Here is a 22,057-nt window from a genome sequence, read left to right as displayed (position 1 = left end):
GGGGGGGGCTCAGTCTCCCAAAATTTTCGTTTGGGGGGGGGGGGGCTACTGCCCCCCTGCTCCGCCGCGTATGATTATGTCCCATAAATATGGGTTTTTGTTCAAGCTTGTTCAGTCAAGATGACGGGGTATTGGCCAAGTTCATTTTTGCGTGTTTGTGGACCGAGACGAACTCGAGGTCCAAAAACACTCAAAAAAAGTGAACGTGGCAAATATCCCGCCATCTTGACCGAGCAAGCCTGGTCAATAAAGGATTTAATATATGGACAATAAAGTCACGAGATAAGAACTAAAATGACTTTCTGTACTGTAACCTGAAGGAAGCCAGTTCAAAGCACGAACGACCACACGAACTTATTTGTCACGAGTGGGGATTAAACGATAAAATGAACTGATTTAACTGATTGAGAAGTTTCAAGAATAAAAATATTTTTTATCGCGTTAAATTTCAGAGCGAGAGCCGGCGGCAACCATAACAATAAATTTGCGGGAAAAATGCGGGCGATCCCGAGCGGGCAAGATAGGCCTATCTTGCCCGCTTAGGTAGCCAATCAGAACGCAGGGTTAACTTCATCTTGCCCGCTCGCGGAGCAAGCCATATTATTTACGTGCTCGCGTGGTATGGAGACATGGGCGGGGGCGGGGGGGGCATAGTACATTTGACAGATTTCTTCCCAATACTGAAATGAAAAATTTCTACAAAAAGATTACAATAGAAATAGCAGTTTACCAGTTTCTGTGGATGGGGGTGAATAAACAGCTGTTTAGGAGTTTGTCCAAATTCCAAGATCTGAGCTTCTAAAGATGCCCGCTCATTTGGGTCCTCGATCCTACAGAAATACATGGAAGAAAAAAAGACGTTTAATCACTAAGAGTTCGACAATAAGCCAGCAAAACATCAGTTTATTGTAATTGTTAAAATGGACATGGTGGTTCTTACCCATCAAGGTCGACAGCTCCTTCGTATGTTAAGTAGTAAAACACTGAAATAAGAAGTAAAGTAGCTATAAGCCCATCAATATAATTCAAACAACAGTTAGGCCGGTTTATTTGAAAGTTATCTCCGTGTCTTTCTTTGTAATAACAACAACAACAACAACAACAACAACAACAAAAACAATGAGGGTTCCTTTCTTAAGAGGTATCAATCTTTCGATAGGGAGAATGATCACAAAAAAACAAACGAATTCCGAATTTCCTTCACTTCAACTAAGTATTTTCAACCTTTTTCTCAGTTTTTGAAATGAGCTAAAACACTTTTCTCTTTGTGTTTATACAAATTTTCTCAACTAATAATTTAACAAATTAAAACAAAGAAAATCATAACCGTGAAGGAGGTTTGGATACCCGGTCTTTGTAAGCATAGATTTTTACGATTTTATTTCTGCGTTTACTCCCATAGTTTTTGTTTCGATTGAGAAGGTATATCAAACACTCGTGACAGAGTTTCATCGGCTATCTAAACACCTCGAATTTCGTCAAAAATACACCGCTGCTCTTCGTCTTTTTAACTCTTTTTTCGGTGTCCGGATATCCCGATGAAACACTGTCTTTTGTGCTTGATATAGCGGTTTTCACTTGAAAGTCGAAAGAAATTCGCGTTTGCATTGGTTTTGCATTACTACGCTCAGTGATTGGTTTAAAACTTTCGCGCCACTTTCTCAGCCAATCAAAAGGAAAACCAAAACCAATCGTGACTCGCTTGCGCACGTTTTCCCGCTCTTCGTGCCAGCTACATGTATTTGCTTCGAGATTTGATTGGTTTGCTGGATTGTCTGTGTTCTTTGTGATTGGCTAGAGTGATTACTTTGGTTTTGGTTTTACGACACTCAATTGAAAATTGCTCTATACTAGTTTTACCTATCGGTAAGTGCCAACGAGCGAAATACTCATGTTTGTTCATAAGAACAGATATTGAATGGTTTTTAATAGAACTATATTTGAAATGACCAAAATATGGTAAATTGTATTTTAGGTAATATGCGAATAAAGTGCTATTTCTCTGGTGTTCACTAATGACACGGGCTTGATAGCCTGCGTAGCAGGCGCCGTAGTTTCCAGCGCGCGTATTCTCGCGATCGCACACTCTTTTAAACACACTAAAAAACGTACAGATGTCTGCTACGCAGACTACGGGTTTTACAGATTGATAACTCTTGAATTTAAATCTTTCTTTTCAACGTTAAAATGTCACAAAATGTAGGCAATAAATGAGGTTTAATCACTGTTTTTTAAATACAACAAGCGATGATTAAAATGTTTCCGTCCACAAAAGGAATAGTTGCATTTCAAGAACTTCTTATAAATCAAGTCCCAAAATCAAAACTGCTAAGATGCTTTTTTAAAAATAATTTTCAGTAATCAGAGACAGTAATGCACGGGTCAGATTTCAGTCTCGCATGCGAAGTGTCATGTTCAGTTACGCAAAACTTGAAAAATTTGAACAGAAAACAAAACTTGAACGGTCAAGGATTATTTCGAGACAAAACTTTTATTTTAAGTTAACATTACATTTGCCGTTAGAAGCAAAAAACGTTTGACTTTCTTGTGTGTATGACATGCAGTAATTAAGCCTGGTTTTCACTAGCGACGCAAGCACAAGCGCAAGCACAAACGCAAGCATAACTAGTTCGTTAATTCGTGCCAAGTGAAAACGAACGTCGACATAAGCACAAGCACATTAGCATAAGAATATGATGTTTACAAGTTAGAAGGCTCCGTTCTCGACTCCGTTCTCCCTACAAATATTGTGGCAGAAACTCTCAGAAACTCTCTCTCCTCTACTCGTGTGACGAAGAAAGTGAAAGCGACTAATAAAGGAGAAAAACGAAACATTTATTTTTAAAGAAAGCATGATCTTTGTTTTCACACGAACGCAAGCACAAGCGCAAGCACAAGAAAAGGAAAAATTTTGATCCTTGTGCTTGTGCTTGCGGTTGTGCTTATGCTTGCGTCGATGCCGTTTTCACGATGAATTAAGAGCTGTTATGCTTGTGCTTGCGCTTGTGCTTGCGTCGCTAGTGAAAACCAGGCTTTAGTGAGCGTCGCTTTGTATTGATGTTATTCCTACGCGGAGCGAAAATGCGTGCCATGATTTGGAATAAATTATCGGTCAAACAATTACTATAAACACAATCAACACTAAAAGGTAGCATTAACCCGACTTCAGCATTCTCATAAGTCAAGAAACTCTATTTGAAGTCAACAGTCCGCTTTTGCTTTTCATGTCTCTCTTCGATCGTAAATCAAAGGACTCCAAAGTCGAAAGATCATTTCATCGCTTTGAAGACCTTGATGTTCATTTTTTCGGCGGTCGAATATTCTGTAGGGTATTCTCTTTCGATTTATAGTTCCCTAAAGGTGTATTGATCGGTAAAGGGATGAATGACCACATTGAAAATTTTAACAGCGAGCCGCGTGGACGCCACTTTGGACATTTGCTCTCTAGCAAGGAGTGAGAGACTGGGAACCAGTTGGGAAGAACAATACAACCCAAATATGGGGTTTACTTACACCCAAATATGGTAAAAAAAAGTCCCTTTCGCAGAACTTAAGATTTTATCTGCCTATACACTCATACGCACACGTACGGCTATATGATTCTGCCGCCTCGACAGCCTCGCCTCTTGGCTCGGCTGTCTCGTTGGCAATTACGTCAAAACCCTTTTCGAGTGACTACGGTTCATCAGCACGTTTCATTGTTCACACTGTAGTAATTCTTACCATTATCTGCTTGCCATGCCTCGTGTCCTCTTTGTTTATATCCAAATATCAAATCTATCCAATGATGTATTCTTTCTGACACATAAGGACACTCAAGAGCTTCTCGGTTCTTGTGAATGAAGTCCCCTGAATCTAATCCGCAAGAAATTATATAAAAAATTAAATTTACAATTTGTGTGTACAGTTGGTTTGGTAAACATCCAATACCATTCTTTCCCAGTAGATCGGAAACATGCGACTATGTTCAACATCCTTAGGGTGGTGAACGCAAGTAAGTTTATTTTAAACATAGACGCGGCAGCTAAGATATTCAGAATCCCCCAGCACAGTAAAAACTATCAACCTTTTGGTATAAAGTGAAGAATAAGTTAATCATTTCACAGAGACAAAGGTACAATGCGAATACTAAAGTCTTTCTGTATAACAACACGTCGGCGAAAAGGGAAAAAATCCCATCGAAACATTTTAGTTTCGCAGTGACAAGCTCAAAATAGAAATTTTTCCAGTGCCGTACATTTCTATTTAAAGGGACACTGTCACGGGGATTTTAAAGCTTTTCGGTAAAAAGAACTAAAATTGGTGAATAGGTCTTTTCGTACATAAAATGCACCTAGTACATCTAGATGGAGATATAAAGTCAATTGTTGTTGAAGGAAGAAGGGAGCCATAACAACTTTTAGGTGTTTTTCCAGTCCATAAGGACAAAACTTGAAAAAATCAGCCTGACTTTTCGAATTGAGATCTAAAGTTCCTGATGGCATCAAAATAATATCACTTGTTTATCGCTTCAGTACACTAGCATGCTGATTTTTAACAAAATTTGACCACTGTTCGTAGTTTCCATGCCTTAGGCACTTGAGTTTTTGAAGTGAAACTGGTGACAGTGTCCCTTTAACTCAGTCGTTTTATTTATTAATTATTGTTTATCCCTATCTACTTGACAATGTCAGACAAATATTGCACTAAGAATAATTTTGATGACAATACCTTTTGCCCAGCAAGGAAGCTCGACATCCATAACTTTTGTCTTGTCTTGTTTGCAGCCCAAAGGCAGGCTTTGGCTGTTTAACAAAAATTCACCAGATGACTGGAAGAATTCTGGAATCAGCTGTTAAAACAAGAAAAAATACGTACTTGTCTGTTTGCCCGCGCGCGCATCAACTTTGTTGCGGACACAAAATTTGTGTCCAAGACACAGTTCTAAACGTTTCTGATTTCTTTCAGAAACATATCAGTTGTGTCTGCAACAAAGTGTTCCCGTTTGTACGCCCAATAAAACATCACGAACGACAATATGTCCTCGTTTACCACCGGCTTAGCGTTACCTTATTGTTACTTATTTTCGCGGGAACTTAATTTCGCGAAAATGGAACGGACATATTTCGCGGGACTTTATTTTCGCGATTTGGTCAAAAATACGTAATTAACATAAAAAATACAATAGAAAACGTTTGAAATAAATTTTCGCGGGTCTTTAATTTCGCGATTGTTTGAAAATCGCGGAAATCGCGAAAATTAAGTCCCGCGAAAATAAGTAATAATAAGGTATTATAAAATTTAAAACGATCTCTGGCTTAAAAACTTTAAAAATACGAGCTTTCGGCTGTTTGAACTACAGCCTTCGACGGGTAAAATGTAAAAAGGTAAAAATATGCAATGTGTGAAGTTGCGAAATAAAAATGCTAATAACTAAGAAAATTTGTGAAAAAGAATGTTGTACTGTCCAGGTAGAGGACAGGAATTGTTATCCGCATTGGGAGTAAGCTTCGAATGCCACGCTTCCAACGTTTTTCTTGTTCTAAAGCTGCCTTTGTCAATGACAGATGCATTATCAAAGTCAATCGCGTGATTATTGGACCAGACGTGATTTGCGATTCTCGAACCTTTTGCCGCGGTTTTAACATTTCTCAGGTGTTCTTTTTTCCTGGTGTTGAAGGCTCTGCCCGTCTCACCAATGTAACACCATGAACACTCAGCACAAGGAATTTTATAGACAACGTTTGTCTGCGATTCCAAAGAAGGTCGAAATTTTGGAGCCGGGAACTGTTGTTGGAGGGTGGTAGTCGAAATAGCAACGATTTGGTGCGTTTCGTTGTAATTTGCAACTGTCCTTTGAGCCAAATCAACCATGTACTTACATTTAGCATAGTTGTGCTTACTGATAAAATTTATCCCTCTATTTAGACCAAAAAAAATGTACCCATACCTCTTTGACATCTGCATGTCCTGTCAAAACATTCTCCCAGGTTTCACCAATACTAAATATAAGTAAAAAGATCAACTTACAATATTATCTAGAACATAATTGATAAACATTTTGCTACATTTCATGACTGATTGCTAGAAAGTTGGATTTAGGAAGCCCAAAGCCTTGGGCAGATTTTTAAATCAAAATATTTGCACTACATTATTTTGGTGACCGTTCGGTCGTATTTATACTTTTGAAGGGTTCCAATCAATCAAACCACTTTCTTATATTCGAAATACAATGCTTTGACTACTTAAGTGTGTACAATAAAATTTTATCTTATCTTATCTTATCTTATCTTATCTTGTGGACGACGTTTGACCAAAGAAATGCGGGTTAATCACAAATTAAAAGACGTCAATCAATTTCTATTTTTAAAACGGGCAAAAAGTATGCACCTGTTAAATAATCTATCCGGTTGGTCAAATTTTCCTCCCTGTAGGCACAGCATAAACTCTGGTGCTGCGAAGACAAACAAATCAAACTTCAGTGAGTTAAGAAAATTACACTATAGTTACAAATATCTTAAGGCTTAGCTTTAATATGGTGGCCGGGATATATAATATTTATTAAATATATATTTATTATGTATTAGATTCTGTGTTTTAGAAGAAGGGGGTTCCACATTAAACTTGTAGGCTTTGCAATAAGCGGAAGCAAAGTAATATTTATCTGTGAAAAAAGCATGCTTTAAATCCAGGAAAAGATTCTACACATAAAACCCAAATCCAAAATTTTTACAGCATGCCTAAGTGCATTAACCACTAACAGAGAATCTTACCAACTCTAACAAGATAGTACAACACATAACCAGGAGTGGAATAATGAGAGCCATATAAGAACTTGGGATCTGGCATCTCCTTGCATCTCTCCTGCAAATACAACATTTACCAATCACCAAAAGTAACTTATAACAAATTCAACTTTTAAACGGCAGCAAAATTTTATTTTTATATACTGTATGCACAAATGTATGAACGAGCTGTACTTTAATCAGCTTCATACCTTTAACTGGGCTAGTCTCACTTTATTTAGGGCTCCTATAGGTTTAGACAAATCTCGGAATGTTTCTTCTTTGTTTAAATCTAGAAACAAACAAATACTTTAAGTTATTTTGTGTGCTATTTGTGAGATTGAGTGTTAGGTTAATGGGTAAACTTACCAAGCTCAGAATTTTTGTAATCTGCTAGTACCCAGGGAAACACAGGATACTGTGTGAGATCATTAAAACTTCTATCTGCTAAACTGAAAGGCAAGAACAACAACCACTTTATTCCACAAGCCTTAAGTACACTCAGTGATATATATTAGAACCTTTTTTGCGAAACATTTAAGAAGAAAAATTAGCGATAAGAAAATAGAATTATGTTTCCGTATCGATGACTCCATGTCATCATTATCAAGTTAACTAGAATATAGAGTTGACGCTTTATATAGAGATCGAAGACTGGAGTACCAGTTGACTGTTCTAAAGAAATGCCACACAAAGCTGGATTGTTTAATTTATGAAATGCTCTACATCAGGAACATTATGACTACACTTAACACGCAATCAGATTTCGTCTGTGCCAACCTTTTTACTATGTATTACATAGATTTTCACAACCCAAATATTTTCACTCCATTCTCTGATAATTAACAATTAGACTACGAGCCCGAGTTTTCTATGAGCAAATAGTCAACGAGGCGCAGCCGAGTTGACTATCGCTCATAGAAAACGAGGGCGAGTAGTCTAATTGTTTTAGTAGAAACTCTAAAGGATTGCAGTCCAAAACCTACAATATTGTGCACTTTAAAGACGAAAATCAAGAAAATTTACCGCTTAAAAAGTTACTCCGCGCGCGACTGTTTTCTTCGGCGAATAGAAAACAGTGGGAGAACCAATCAGATTCCTTCCAATAGAACACAGCTGAGTTTCTACTAACTATATTTATAAAGCTTCAACTCAGTATTCTTTTTAACTTGATAATGATGACATGGAGTCATCGAACCGTTGTTCTATTTTCTTATCGCTAATTTTTCTTCTCAAAAGTTTCACAAAAGATTTTGTTATTCGAAAACTTTTTGAAAATTTGTAAATTTAAAAAATGCATTGTATAACTGTTGCAAGCATATCAATTCAACTTACCTATTAAGGTACATTAAATATTCAAAATTTGAGATAGCTCCATTCTGCCATCTTAAGGTCATGTTCTCTTGTCTTGTGTCTTCTAATTCAACCTCTATAAGTAAAAATAAAATAAATAAATGACCTTAGTTTATTTGGACACGGTGAGGATTAAAGCTATGAGCTTGTGGGGCTGTGTATTCCTAATCGAATTGGAATTTGGAAGTGTTGGTTTTTGTGGAGGGAGGAAAACTGGAGAACCCGGAGAAAAACCCTCAGAGCAAGGACAAGAACCAACAACAAACTCAACACATATGACACAGAATTCTTGAAATCGAACTCGACCCACATTGGTTGGAGGGGAGCGCTCTCACCACTGCGCCACTGATCCCTGCTCCCTTTACAAAAAAATATGCATTGAGTTAAGCCATTTTTAATTAAAGAAAAGAAAGAATAAACAGGCCTTTCACAATCCCAAGGCCATGTTGAAAATATAGTCCAGTGCAAAACACAAAATACACTAAAGAAGCATGCCAAAAGATATTAATAACCCACCTGGCTGTTGAACAATTTGTTCGTAAAATAAGTCTCGTTCTTTAGGTGAGTTGAATATGAGATACATATGAGAACCATCAGTCGAAAAAACTTCCACACCCTGTCAAATGAAAAACCGTTATTTATGCTATAAGTACTTGTTGTTGTTGTTTTTGAAATGAAAATGGGACATCTTGAAGAGAAGTTTAATATGTTATCAAACTTTGAAAAAGTATTGACATGAAGGCAAAATAATAGGGGAGGGGATACCATATAGTTCAGTCAGAACTATACACAGCCAGCAAGGTCTTTAAACATTAATGGACTGCAGTTTTTACCATGAACTTTTATCTCTGGGCTAATTTTCACAGCTGTATACATATTGGCAAGAACGTGAGTATAAAACTCAGTTGAATTCAAATTTACACAATTATATTTAATTACATATTAAAGAAATGATAAGCATACCACATGTCTAAGAAGATATCTTCTTTTGACAACCCTGCAAATTTTGGATAATTTGCATTTAACAACTGGACACTGTAAGTAAACAAAAGAAAGTAAAGTCAAATGAATTTCTGACAATGAGTCAACATTCCTTTCAATCAAAAGAAACCGCAAGCTAATCTTATTATTGTAAAGATGGGCCGATACAAGTTTTTCAAAACGATACAATATAGACACAGTATTTGCCTTTTTTCTTGATATTGATACTATGATGTCATTGCCGTCCTGATTTCCATGCCGTCCATGTGGTTTGTTTGACCATACAAGGGACAGCCCTGGTACTATAAATCGCCATCAATGTTGATTATTGGTCTCTTTCTTTCAAGGTTGAATCAGCAATTTCAATATTGACAAGAATATCATTATTTGTTTGCTCAGTGTTGCATTTTTAAACCTCAGGTGCTGACCACAAGAGCGCAGGCTCAGGTCACATGTGCAGTATTCAAAATGTATCAAAAGTGCAAAATTTTTCAGGAGTATTGATTGATATTTTCCAAAATTGTCAAAATATTGGTGTATTGAATAGTTGGTATTGAATATCGCCCCATCCTCACTTATTAAGTGAACTTTTGATTAATGACAACTAAAATCAAGATTTTGGAAGAGCAATATTTTGTGTGATTTGTAATTAATTGATCAGGAGAATTGGTTTACCAATTCTTTAAACATTTTACGAAAACTTCCAACTGGACCAATGCACTCCTTTTTGTAAACTTTTTTTAAACAAAATGTTTCTGCCACCACAGAGTTGAAGAAAGATGGTTCCTTGTCAATTAAAATATGAATTCCTAGCACAAAGCCTGTTCACTATAAATCTGTTATATTTAAAAGTATTGTTTAAAAGCTAGGACTTACTGGGTCAGCATTATTAAAAGGTTGAAAGTACAGTCTTGAAGAGGTGAGCATAATGCGACCTGGATTGCACACAAGAGGGGTGATCCGTTTTGCTGGAAAGAGAAGGAAAAGAAAAATTACAATCAGGTTTCTCTTGACAATTTTAAATAAAAAGGTGTACATTTCGATCAGATATCTGCATTCACCAGTTTCTCTTTGACTACACTGATCAGCCACTGAAAAAGGGAAACACATGTAGTAACATACCCATTGTTTCCATGACAATCTTCTCGTGTAAATCTTCTAACCTGAAAAGAAATGATAGATAAATGCAATATTATTGGAAGTCACACAATTCAATACTGACTGTACATACCCAGTAGAATGTTAAAATTTAGAACTGAAAGTAAGTTTATGTCCAATTACACCAAGTTTTGAAAATAATTCTACAATTACGGACTTACCTGTAGTTGTGTTTGTAGGGTTCTTCTTCCTCCCGGGGAACATGGGCACGCGCCGCTTATTGGCCTTGATAACTTGCTGCACTCACAGGAAGGAGGGTGGGACGGGGCCCCTAAGGGGGGCACCTCCCGGACTGTGACAGTGATCCCATCAAACATACTTCGGTGTCTTGTTCTTCTGTCCTCGTCACTCGGAGTACCATGAGATTTCAGGGCGCTGGCAGTCCACCGGGCAGTATAAAGGAGACGGCAGTGTGGGGGAGGAAATATACCTCAAACATTGTGATTGACAATAAGGAAAAAGTAAATTGCGATGATCAAAGGTGAGGTGCGGACGCGTTGCGACAAAAAAAACTTCATTGTTTTCTGTCTAGTGCGATCTATGGTTCCGAGTTCTGGCCAAAGGCTTGTGTGTGACGAGCAAAGACCTCCGCATTCGACCATCCACCTGCTTTAAGGATATCCTGAAGGGGTAGTCCTGAGAGGGCCATAGGAGAGGCTCGCAGCGCGCGTGCTTCTCATGGTACTCCGTAGTGACGTAGGACTGATGACAGATAGAACTTTAAGTTAAAGTTTACAAAAGCTAGTTAATTTTAATAATTACAAAGTGTGCCCTCATTAAATGGGTGCGTACTGTTGTTTGTACTAAGGCTATGTCATTAGCAGTCATCATGATTACGATAATTAATGTTAATTTATGGCTTACTGATAGCTTCGAAAAGACTCATTATTAAACAGTTATAAAAATTAGAGGTACATTATATGGCAAGCTTAACTAAGGGGCCACGGAAATCAACAGGAAACTTACCAACTTGTATTAAAACTAACTCTGGCCTGCCGTGACTGTACAATTGAATTAATCTAAGGGAGAAAGATACATTTGAGTTAAACATTTAACATGCACCTTACCCAATCTGACTAAGTTTTAAGGACTAATAATATTATTGTTGCACTGCTCACACAGACTTAATACGTTTGTAAGTTTAAAAGTTAAATCCTAACAATCAATTGCTGTCACTAACAGGAATTTATTATTTGTGTTATTTCTCAGCACTCAAGAATACACTAATAAAAAAGTTACTAATTCACCCACCATAGCTTGCTGATCAGCCGGCATGAGAGTGGATGCTCTGTGAAGCTGTCAGAAATAGCAGAAAAAAGGTTATAATAATTGAATATTTAAGACTTGTTTTTAAACAATAACTTCAAAATGATTACTAAATAAACCAAGGCCAAGAAGTGCAGTTCAGTTTACTGGAAATCAAATTGATTGTAATTATCAATTATAACTGACTTTCTGATTGACTGACTGACTGATTGATTGATTGATTGATTGATTGATTGATTGATTGACTAACTGACTGACTGTACTGACTGACTGACTGACTGTTTGATTGATTTATTCATTATCAAATGAAAAATGAGCAAATTTTAAATTTAAATTAATCACTAAAATTAAGTTTACATACAAATATTACCAAAACATTAAACAACCCACCTGTTCTAACTGGGGTAATACAAAATTCAAAGCTACAAAATTAAATGAAAATAAATACTTGGCTTTTTCCTGCAAGAGACAGAAAAACAATAAATGGCAGGCTAATAATTAACAAATAAAATTCGAATTTACCATATCATTTGATTAAATGAATTCCTTATTAATATTATTGTCTTTAATAAATTTTCAGTTCTGACAAATACATGTGTATGCCCTAGTTGACAACTTTCTTTCATTTTTCACACTAACAAGAAATGAAATTTTGTAAGCTAATAATCACATATTTGCTTTGTAATGAATCAGGGAATGTTATGGTTTTAGTGGTTGTGGATCACAGTACTTACTCTTCTAAACGTATATGGTGCTATAGTGTTGCCTTCTTTCATTTCTATGACTTGCTTGGACTCAATTGCCAGCACATCTCCTTTGTCAATTCTAAAGCAAACAATGATAAAATAAACCAAAAAGATTTAATGGAATGGATGAACAGGCAGACAGATTATGGACTGATGGAGGGATAGACAGGCAGAGGGCTAAACAGAAATACTGAATGACTAATTGATTGATTGATTGATTAATTGATTGATTGATTGATTGATGAACCACCAACTGACCTACCCACCCACCCCTAATGAAAAATCTCATTGACTGTGTAACCAACTGACAGAGTGATTGAGTGGCTTGATAATTACACTATTAATTCCAAATAAAAGAAAACTCACAACATAAGGTTTTTTGACAAGATACCATTACCATCTCACCTTGACATGAGAGATCCAGACCAGTGAGCAATCGAAATACATTCTCTAAGGGGAAACTGGAACCAAACCAACAATGGTTAAATTTTAACACAACTACTTCTGATGGTTTACTTCTTTCGGGCTTCTAATGTCCAGAAAGCTATGCTTCATTTTCTAATATGACACTAGTTTTAGCCATAACAAGACATACTTGTAAGTACCTTTAAAATTGGGCAGGATGTATCAATGGGGTCAAAAAGAATAGACTTTGAACAGATCTTTAATCTCCCTCTTTGCTTCCTGTAAAAATAAGAACAACAAATAGTACCGGTAAGTATATCCTTTCAAGGCCACATTACTAAATAATGAAAAGTACTCATTCGTTAGTACACTGACATGCCATTGAAACAGGGGAAACAAATAGTTACGCATCCCAACAAGCAGGAGGCAGACTAGTTAGCTATATACAATTGAAAGCGTGACTAAGGATTCAGGACAACCAAGAAACAATGACCGAGTACGTCAGCTGAAACACCAGACATTTTAAGTATATGCCTTTTAACAGGAGGGTTTGAACCCAGGAACTCCTGGATTACAACACCAGCACTGTAAACCACTTAGCCAATAAGCAGAAGTACTGTGATGGGGTAAACAAAGTTGAAATATGATCAGAGTTCTCTAGTGAGAACATTACGTCAGCTGGCAAGTAAAAGCAACAGTTATCCTTCAATATTATAGGTCTGCAATGTGTACAAAATGCTATAGCTCCATATCTCTCTGCATACATTGCTGGTATGATCCTAGAACATTTTTACTGGTATTAATAATTAAATTTAATACTAGCTGAACTAAATTTAGACACGGTTGGATTATTAGTCCTTTTAGCCCTGATGTCAAAATATAAAATCTCCTTATGCCTTTCCATACATGTGTTGCGGTTTAAGTAAATCCTTGGTACAATTATTTATTAAAACAGGAAACTGTACCAAGGGTAAAACTGAACCACAACATACATCTTGTAGACAAGTATTAGTAAGGTGAATTTAATTAAATGTTGAACACTTCTCGATATTCCTCTACCTAATAAAAAAGTTTTATATCATCTAATGATACTTGTACAAGCAAATACCTTTTGATAGCTTCTTCTTCAGGCAAGTCATATGGATAATGAAAAACACTAAAATCTTCAAAGTAAATCTCGCCTGGTTCTAGCAGTAGCAGGGAAAATCTAATACAAATTTAAGCAAAAAAACAAAAATCAGACATTACATAAAGTATAAACTGCAGTGCTATAGCAAGTGGTAGCAAATCGATAAAAGTGGTATCACGTATGTGTGGATAAAAATGATATCCACACATGTGTGATATCATTTTTGACCAATCAGTTTGCAGAGTTTGCCATGTTTCAATGCTCAATGAGCCAAAGTTTATCAATATTAAGTCGAAGCATCCTCAGATCTTTCTCGGCAATCTTCGGAAATTTTTCAGAAAAGTACGGAAAATGTTCGAAAATATTTGTACAACCTTCAGACAACATTTTGAAACTCTTAGGAAATCTTCGGACATCTTTGGAAAATTGTTAAAAACCTTGTCTCTAGTTCGGTTTATATATAATAAACAGAATAATACATGGTTGCTTGGAGATATGAAATTTATCTGCTGTCACGTGTTCAAATCAATATTTCACTCTTTCCCTGCACTCACTTTGAGATATCTATTTGAACACTCAAGATAAATTTCATATTTCCACACAACCATGTATTATCCTCATTACATATGCAAACATACTGTGACTGTGTTTATCAAACTGGATTAGAAACTGCTGGTACCAGCATGCAAACGAATCAGACTCAAATTAGGCTGCCTAGTCCAATATCTTGATGCCAGGAGCTCTGATAAAAGGTATCAAGTCATGGAAATAGGGTCTTTGGGGTGGCATTTTTTATCTACCTATCCCCCACAAAGTTTAATTGATTGTTTTGCCTCAATTTCTTGTTGTTTTATTTATTGGTGGTAGGACCTTGTATCATCCAAATATTTGGTCTGTAAATAATGGCATGATTTCTACATTGGACACCCACTTAATTGCAGTTGTCCAATTTTGCTAATTACTTTCATGAACTAGACTTCAATCTGTTCTATTAGCATTACAGGAATTATGCACTAGCTGTCATTTTTAGGTCGTCGTTATGGATCAACACTGGCCGCAGATAACAAGTGTCATGTCTAGACAGATTGTCAATCTCCAGGGTTCCACATCTCTGAATTAGCATACAGCTAGGCAGATGTTTCATTCTAACCTTATGCGAAAAAAATAGAGCATAAATCATAACTGTCTGGATGTGATGAGAATAAGCCCTCATTCAAGGAAAGTGAAAAAGTTTCTCAAATTAGAAGAATGATAAAAATATCAAACAAAGAAGCTAAGGTTTAAGAGCATTGAAGCCATTGTTTTCATAAATAGTTACTTTTGGAGCGTTTATATTATATTTCTCAGCTTGTTTAGTCTACACATTAATAAAACTGACTAATAAATTTAGAATTTCCGTCTCGTGATCGATAAGCTTACATCATTCATTTGAGGCCAGGCCGGCAAAATTGAAAAAACTCGAAGATTATAGACAGATTAATGTGTCGTGTCAGGTAAAACCAAAACGATAAATCTTATAGAGCATCACCAAAACGAAGGCCTTCCCATAGGAAAATATAGATTTTCAATCTTTTCACAGAAAGGGGTAGTTTGAACAAACAGTTCATCGATTTTTGGCACAAAACTGATGAACAACATCACGACAGCTGCTGTGCGCTTTTTTCGCCGCGATTATTGTTGTCTTCGGTTTCACTACTTTAAGCCACAAAACACGCATTTTGAAATACTAACAGATTACAGAAATTCTTTGAATAAACTTCAAATGTGAAGAAGGGCGATACCTTTCTTTCAAAGGAATTGTATGAGGCTCCAATCCAGAACTTGATGTGAATGAAAGTTCCGCCATTTTGTAAATAAGGCAAAGGCTAGTGCCCAGTCCTTTATGAAACTTTTCGTTGGCGGAAAATTTGGCGCACAGAAAAACTTTTATTGATTTCAAAAATATTCTTTACAAAAAAAATAAATCTTAAAATAAATCTTCCTACTATCGTACTGTCTAAAAAAATTTCGCTCCAGAGTTACGCACCAGAAAAAGCCGTGGTTCTTGATAAATTTTAATGTAACTGATCTCGCGATCTTTGATACATTTCAGTATAAGAGGAAGTTCCGCGGAGGGGAAACGCTGTAAAAATTCCGCTTTGTTTTCACGGCCGGGCCAACGTCGATTGTATTTCGCATCGCGCTCACAACCGGACCTTCGAGCGATTAGTAATGGGCTAACGATTTATAAAGAACGTCCAAATCGTTTTCAAATATTTAAAACCACTCGACTGCGTCGGAAGTAAGCTTGTTTGACCACCAGTCGTAACCTAAAAACCTAAAAAACCGTAACTTCTGTAAACTTCACCCTACAATTACCCTCCCAGCTCACCTCGTGAAGTAATCTTCGTAAAAAACACCTTCGCTATTTGGGTATTCACGACCACAACTACATCCAGCCGAGTTGTCCGAATTCCCCAATCGCTTGCGAACCTTGTCCCACAAAGCCATGGATTTATCTGTTAGCGTGTGAACGCTTCCTCGTACATTGCTTCCAAGTCTCGTAGCAGCCCTGCGGAGCGTGAAAAAAAATTCACGGGCTTTAGTGCGTCAAATTTCCAAGCGCCACAGATAGGAAATTTATTGGAATTACTTACTAGTAATGGTCTTGGCTGTTTTCGTTCACGGACAATACGAAACAAGCTAATTTGCATACGTCACTGCGGGCCGAAAATCAATTTACCACCGAATTTATTAAACCAGTAAAGAAACTTTTAAAAGCGTTTATAAAGTGCGGTTGAGTTTAGCAATCATTTTGCCCACATGTGGCAATTTGTCTTGATTTGCTGTGCGGTGGCTTCGGCCAATTGAATTACGAAAAAAATCTTTTCGACAAAACCTCTTAGCCTATCATCGTTTTTGGAAAAGTTAAACTACAACTGAAATGTTTCATTGTGGCTGATTTGCACATAATTTTTTTTGAGTTCTTTGTATTCATTCTATGCATAAACAGCGCCAGACTAATGAACAAGTCGGGCACTTCTATTCGGCGACAGACCAAAATATGCCAAACCAGGTGGTTTCAACAGATGTCTCGCTCCTAAAAAACCATAAACTAACATTTCAAAACACATTGGAGCAAACGGGCAGACAGTTTCACCTTTTCATAACCGCATCCAGCCGTAAGTTATTGTTTCTTTGTCGCACAGTGTTTTTAGAAAACCCATAGTTCATTACAAAAACTCGACAAGTTGACAGAAACCAACCGCAATGATAAGCTAAGCGCACGCCAATTGTTTTTGAAAAAGTAAGTTGTTATGGTGATTCGCGATCAAGGCAGGTGGCTGGAGTGAGATCATTAAAATTTGCGCAGATCACACCATAACGCGCATACACTTAGCACGGGAGATTCTGAAAAATCGTGATCTCTTCCCGTCATATTTTAAAATTCCTTTCAGAAACTATCCAGTTCGTTATGAAAATTATATGTTAATAAAACTTGATTTCGTTTTGATTTGCAATTTCATTGATAAAAACGTTGTTAGATCAATTCCACACAATTTTCAATCACCGAATTTAGGTTATTTGCCTTTATAATGTGAAGGAAAGGTTCTTAATAATCAAACAGGAACTAAAGCAATACAAATTTGTTGTAATCTGAAATTCAAATCTGTTCAATGATATACTCTCGCTTTTAAATAACTCCTTTTTTGGTAACATTAACTGAGAAGACAGAAAATTTAGCAAGTACATAATGCGCGAAATCGGATTTGCACACAAAAAGATGTGAAGCGCTTTTTTCGACTTTCTAAAGGATTCTTTCATCCTTTTTGTATAATAAACAAATATTTTGTTTTGGATTTTGAAAAGATCAAAGAATTTTTTCAAATTTAATGGAAAATTCAGTGAATTATAATAAATAATTCAGATGAAGGCTTTGAAAAAGGAAGCCGCAGTGTCTATAAACTACCAAAAAGGCGATACGCAATTGATTATGAAAACATAACGAACAATTGCTTATGCAATGTCTTGTTCAATGAGAGATGTTAGTTGACAGTGGTCTGATTATGATGAACGCTTCAGTTTAAATGTTTTTTTTTTTTTCAGTAAACATAAAAAAAGATAAAGTTTTGATCTCTGCGTCTACTTGCGTCTTCGTTTAGCCCGGACTTGCCTGCACCTGTGTTGACCGTTGCGTTCACTTTGGTCTTGATCAAATTTGCACGCAGATCGGCTCAAGTTTTTCACCGTTTGGCCACCCAACGTCAGTCTACACGAGTCCTGTTGTTGCATAGCCACAGCCGGAAATACGTCTGTGTTCGCAGGCTAGTTGTTGCATTTAAATGGCTCTTTTGCCAACTTGCGTGTACTTGCAGGAAAACGCGCGAGTCCGTTTGGCTACTGCACCCAACGCAAGTCTGTACAGAAGTTCAAGTTGTGAATACTTGCGTCTCCGCTTGGCCAGGCTGTTAATGTAAAAACTGATCTAAAATATACCACCTGTGTTAGGAGCCCATTACCTGAAGAGTGCAACGCCCAAACTAAGTCTATGTCACACCAATAAAAGGCCTGCGAGCACTACACTTGAAGTGGCTTGCTTATTTATTCTGCTATAGTTCAGTTTATGCCAATGGATTTGTAATGTTTCCTGCTTCGACACTTGATATCTAGAAAATCTGATATTTTTTTGCACGAATTGATGTTCTACATGTTTGCGTCCCACAGTGGGATATCCGCCCTAATGCCTAATAAAAGTTTCTGTCTCCAAGAACAATGCAAGTTTCTGAATAGCCCTGAGGGAAGAAAGGTTAATTCTGCTTTCGAGCCTGGTATAACCTATCAGGTCGGCAGGAATATTTCTACTGCTCCCCCGCCTCCCGTTGATGGGATGCTAGTCCATCGCAAGGTCACTACCACATTTAATTCGCCGGTACCTATTTATATAGCATGCGTAGCAGACGCCTGTGTAGTTTTTCTGTGCGTATTTGGGAAATGCGAAAGGTGCAAGACGGCCACGCGAGGAAAAAGAAGAGAAAGCCTTCTCTCTTTTTTGTCCTCGCGTGGCCGTCTTGCGCCTTTCGCGTTTCCCAAATACGCACCGAAAAACTACACAGGCGTCTGATACGCATGCTACTATTGGTTGAGAGAAGCACTGTGATTGCAAAGTGTCTTGTCCAACTTGTCCCGCGAGGAATAAGACCCCTACCTAAGTATTAGGAAACGAACTCATAAAATATCTCAGAACCAGAAAATGCCTGTGAATTTTGCACATAAAGGTACTAATTAACACTGTACTTGTACAATCGTTACAAAACATGCACTTACAGAAGTTTACTTTAGGAAAGGAGTTGAAAAGGACATCTGCCCATACTTAGCAAATATACTATTAGATCGATCTATTCATGAGCAAAATAAATTTTTGCATTTCATGATCAAAGAAAACCTTTTACATTATACTCCTCAAGGTAAACGTTCAAACGTTAATCTGGATTTTTAAATATAACCAGAAACTCAACCCACTAGAATATTATATTCTGGAAAAACGGTCAAATTTTCGCATGAAAAACTAACTTCACGTACAGTAGATCTTGTACTAATAAAATTAATAGCAAAGATACCTGTATTTATCTAGGTCAGTATATAAGCAACGCGTAAACTGTTGCAAATCGATTGCCTTAAAAACTCCTCGATTACTCTTACCAGTTTCTACTATGAGTTAGTATGAAGTATCGTCGAGGTTTACTCTACAATAAAGAAGTTTTTCTGCGTTTCAAAGAAGTTTCCTGGTTTTCTGCTGCGTTGTCGCTGAGTAAGGCGAAGGAACAAGTTCCCTGTACCTCTGATGGCATACGTAACTAGGGCCGGCAGCAAAGCAAGTGGCTCTACCGAGTTATTCTCCCCGCTTCGCAAAGAATCAATCGCATTTTTTGCAAAACAATTTTGTCCACTCACCCGTCAAGAGCTTAAGCTGTTGACCGAAACACTTGCCGAGTTCCCAAAAACAGGGAAATAAGCTCTCAATAGCCATAAACTCATCGTTTCAAAGAACACAGCAAGCACAATGACCCCGGCCAGGGCTCGATCCGAAGTCCAGCGCACTAGCCATCAGGCAACCGTTTCTCACGAATTTGATTCTGGCAGTAGCCCTACAATCAGTCGGGGGAAAAAGTGCCGGTTTTGGCAAATCTTTGTTGAAGTAATCGAATAATTTACGAATTATTTCGTCGAATCGAAAACTAGCGAGCAATCACGAGTACGCCGAAAGCAATCGCGCGTACAAATACGTCATGCTGCTTAGTAACGTCTGGGACGAAAACCGCCGGCTCGGTCACTTCTCGGAGAAGTGATGTCGCCATAAACTGGCACTTATTCCCCCGACTGCAATGGTCCAACATCCCCTACAAAGAAAGTACAAATACCTCTAGTCGCTTCATGCTATGGGGGTATGGGTCATTTAATGGCCCGACATAGACTGAACTTTACCTAAGGTTAAATGTCTCCGTAGCATTCCATATTTCAGATTGTTCCTAAATCAAATGCTGTTTTTCCGGCTAAAGAGTTGATAAAAGTAACCAGGTCTTATAACACGACGAAGGTAGCGGAGAACCAATATCCAAAATCAACCAATCAGATCACTCCATAGTCGGTCCAATACTTTCTAAGGGACGGACCATTATTTTCTTGGGAGGGGGGATGAAAAATCTTCCTCTGCAAACTTTTTTTTTTTAGTTTACGCACCTCTGCAAACATTTTTTTTCGAAATTCTTACTATTTTTTGTTATACATATCGTGTTTGCAAACAATTTATGTGTTTCCAGGCCCTGCATACAATTTTTTTTCAATATTTTTCATCCCCCCCCCCCCCTCCAAAAAAATAATGGTCCGTCCCTAAGTATTTGACCGGGTATTGTCCCAAATAATTCCGCGCGAGTTCATGCATTGTAACGGCTTACAAAGGTAAAACAAATAAACTTAGCCTGTAGTTCTCGGTCAGAATACAGTTCTTTTTGTGATTTCTGCCTTCCGTTTTATTAAAAAAAAAATAAAAAATATTTTCATTCGTATAATGAATCTCTTATTAACCATGAGCGCTTTGGACCGTACTAGGAGCCTAATATCGGCCCTCGGTCTTTTCGGTCAATGAGATGTATATAGTGGATACGGGGTGATAATTTACTGCTAACGCCCATCTTTTTTAGTGTTAGAGTCAGGGCTACTGTGATGCAAATTTATATATTTTTTTGCGCGCGTATTTATTCCTTACGTGAGTTGCGAGAAATGTTAGGCCTATCGCGCGATAGCTCTTACGATCTCTTATCTTCAATAAACTACAATTTACTCTGAAGAACTGAGTCAGAAAATCTAGCACGCCAGCAGCAAATTCAAAGAGGCACGATAGTTTACAGGTCTCTAAATTTGAAAAGTGAAAAACCTTGCAACCCAAGGGCCTCTGAGAACAAACTCAATGTTCCATTACCGCGTACTAACTATTACAATGCAGCGGCGTAGTCTTCTGGAACAGTCTCCCTTCCAACGTAAGACAAGCATAAAGCAGAGTCCCTTGGGAAATTTAAAGGTTTACTAAAACAAGTACTTTAAAGCACGGCATTCGTGGAAAAGTAGCTTTTTCTTTATAATAGCTTATCTTTAGAATTTTAGTATTAATGTTAGGACTATATGTGGTATTTTTTAAGCTGACGATTTAACCGTGTGAAAATAAAGATTACCATACATCCTATCCATCTAAACGAAATTCTCCTCTCCTAAATAGCTTATAATCGTAATTATATATGTAAAACAAGTATAAATCGTTTTAAGAAATGCAAATGCGTCACTTACAACAATATGGCGAAATTAAAAGATAGGAATCAGTGAGAATTTCTGATAACAATCTTTTCGAAATATAGTATGTAATAATGAGGGAAATTAATTAAATCATATTATTTTATTTTATTTTTAAAAAAGCTTCGTGCTGTATTTGTTGTTAATTTGAATCTTTATCTCAATTTTGTACAATGGTAATTAATTAATAAGAAAACTCATATTTTGGGGATTTTTTATCGTACGTAAGTTAGACATGTTCCACGAAAACGTGAAGGTGTTGGGTATCTGTTTATTTCAAAATAGAAACTTAAGACTACGCTACATCACATCCTAGAAACTAACGACACACGCTGAAAAATTGAAAGCGCCGTCACCTTTTTTATTTCGTTATATAACACTCAGTACTTTGAGGTGATAACAAATATGACGTCATTTGTGGTCAAGGTGCTAGA

The 22,057-nt window shown here is 37.1% G+C and overlaps 1 protein-coding gene across 4 annotated transcripts in view; it reads right to left on the bottom strand.

Moving 5' to 3' along the window:
* The window catches only part of LOC144651197 (protein FAN-like), a 36,038-nt gene that overhangs the window by 10,020 nt on the left and 3,961 nt on the right, over nt 1–22,057 (bottom strand). The window contains exons 1-23 of one of the 4 annotated variants that reach the window (XM_078511103.1): nt 16,942–17,386; nt 16,174–16,353; nt 13,782–13,880; nt 12,874–12,952; nt 12,674–12,729; nt 12,257–12,347; nt 11,913–11,981; nt 11,508–11,552; nt 11,223–11,275; nt 10,221–10,261; nt 9,975–10,066; nt 9,081–9,152; nt 8,634–8,733; nt 8,100–8,193; nt 7,134–7,216; nt 6,977–7,056; nt 6,753–6,843; nt 6,370–6,433; nt 5,930–5,981; nt 4,711–4,831; nt 3,724–3,855; nt 941–983; nt 731–830 (exon numbers count right to left, since the gene is read on the bottom strand). In XM_078511103.1, coding sequence (XP_078367229.1) covers nt 731–830; nt 941–983; nt 3,724–3,855; nt 4,711–4,831; nt 5,930–5,981; nt 6,370–6,433; nt 6,753–6,843; nt 6,977–7,056; nt 7,134–7,216; nt 8,100–8,193; nt 8,634–8,733; nt 9,081–9,152; nt 9,975–10,066; nt 10,221–10,261; nt 11,223–11,275; nt 11,508–11,552; nt 11,913–11,981; nt 12,257–12,347; nt 12,674–12,729; nt 12,874–12,952; nt 13,782–13,880; nt 16,174–16,353; nt 16,942–17,015 — 1,911 coding nt within the window. In that variant the 5' untranslated portion in view covers nt 17,016–17,386. Of the gene's footprint in view, nt 1–730; nt 831–940; nt 984–3,723; nt 3,856–4,710; nt 4,832–5,929; nt 5,982–6,369; nt 6,434–6,752; nt 6,844–6,976; nt 7,057–7,133; nt 7,217–8,099; nt 8,194–8,633; nt 8,734–9,080; nt 9,153–9,974; nt 10,067–10,220; nt 10,262–11,222; nt 11,276–11,507; nt 11,553–11,912; nt 11,982–12,256; nt 12,348–12,673; nt 12,730–12,873; nt 12,953–13,781; nt 13,881–15,583; nt 15,655–16,173; nt 16,354–16,941; nt 17,387–22,057 lie in introns of those variants that run through there. The other 3 variants (XM_078511105.1, XM_078511104.1, XM_078511106.1) reach the window with 3 other exon arrangements.

The sequence above is a fragment of the Oculina patagonica genome, chromosome 4, assembly GCF_052425735.1.
Source record: "Oculina patagonica isolate OP01 chromosome 4, crgOcupat, whole genome shotgun sequence".
NCBI classification, from domain to species: Eukaryota; Metazoa; Cnidaria; class Anthozoa; order Scleractinia; family Oculinidae; genus Oculina; species Oculina patagonica.
This window is presented reverse-complemented; position numbering and strand designations above follow the sequence as displayed.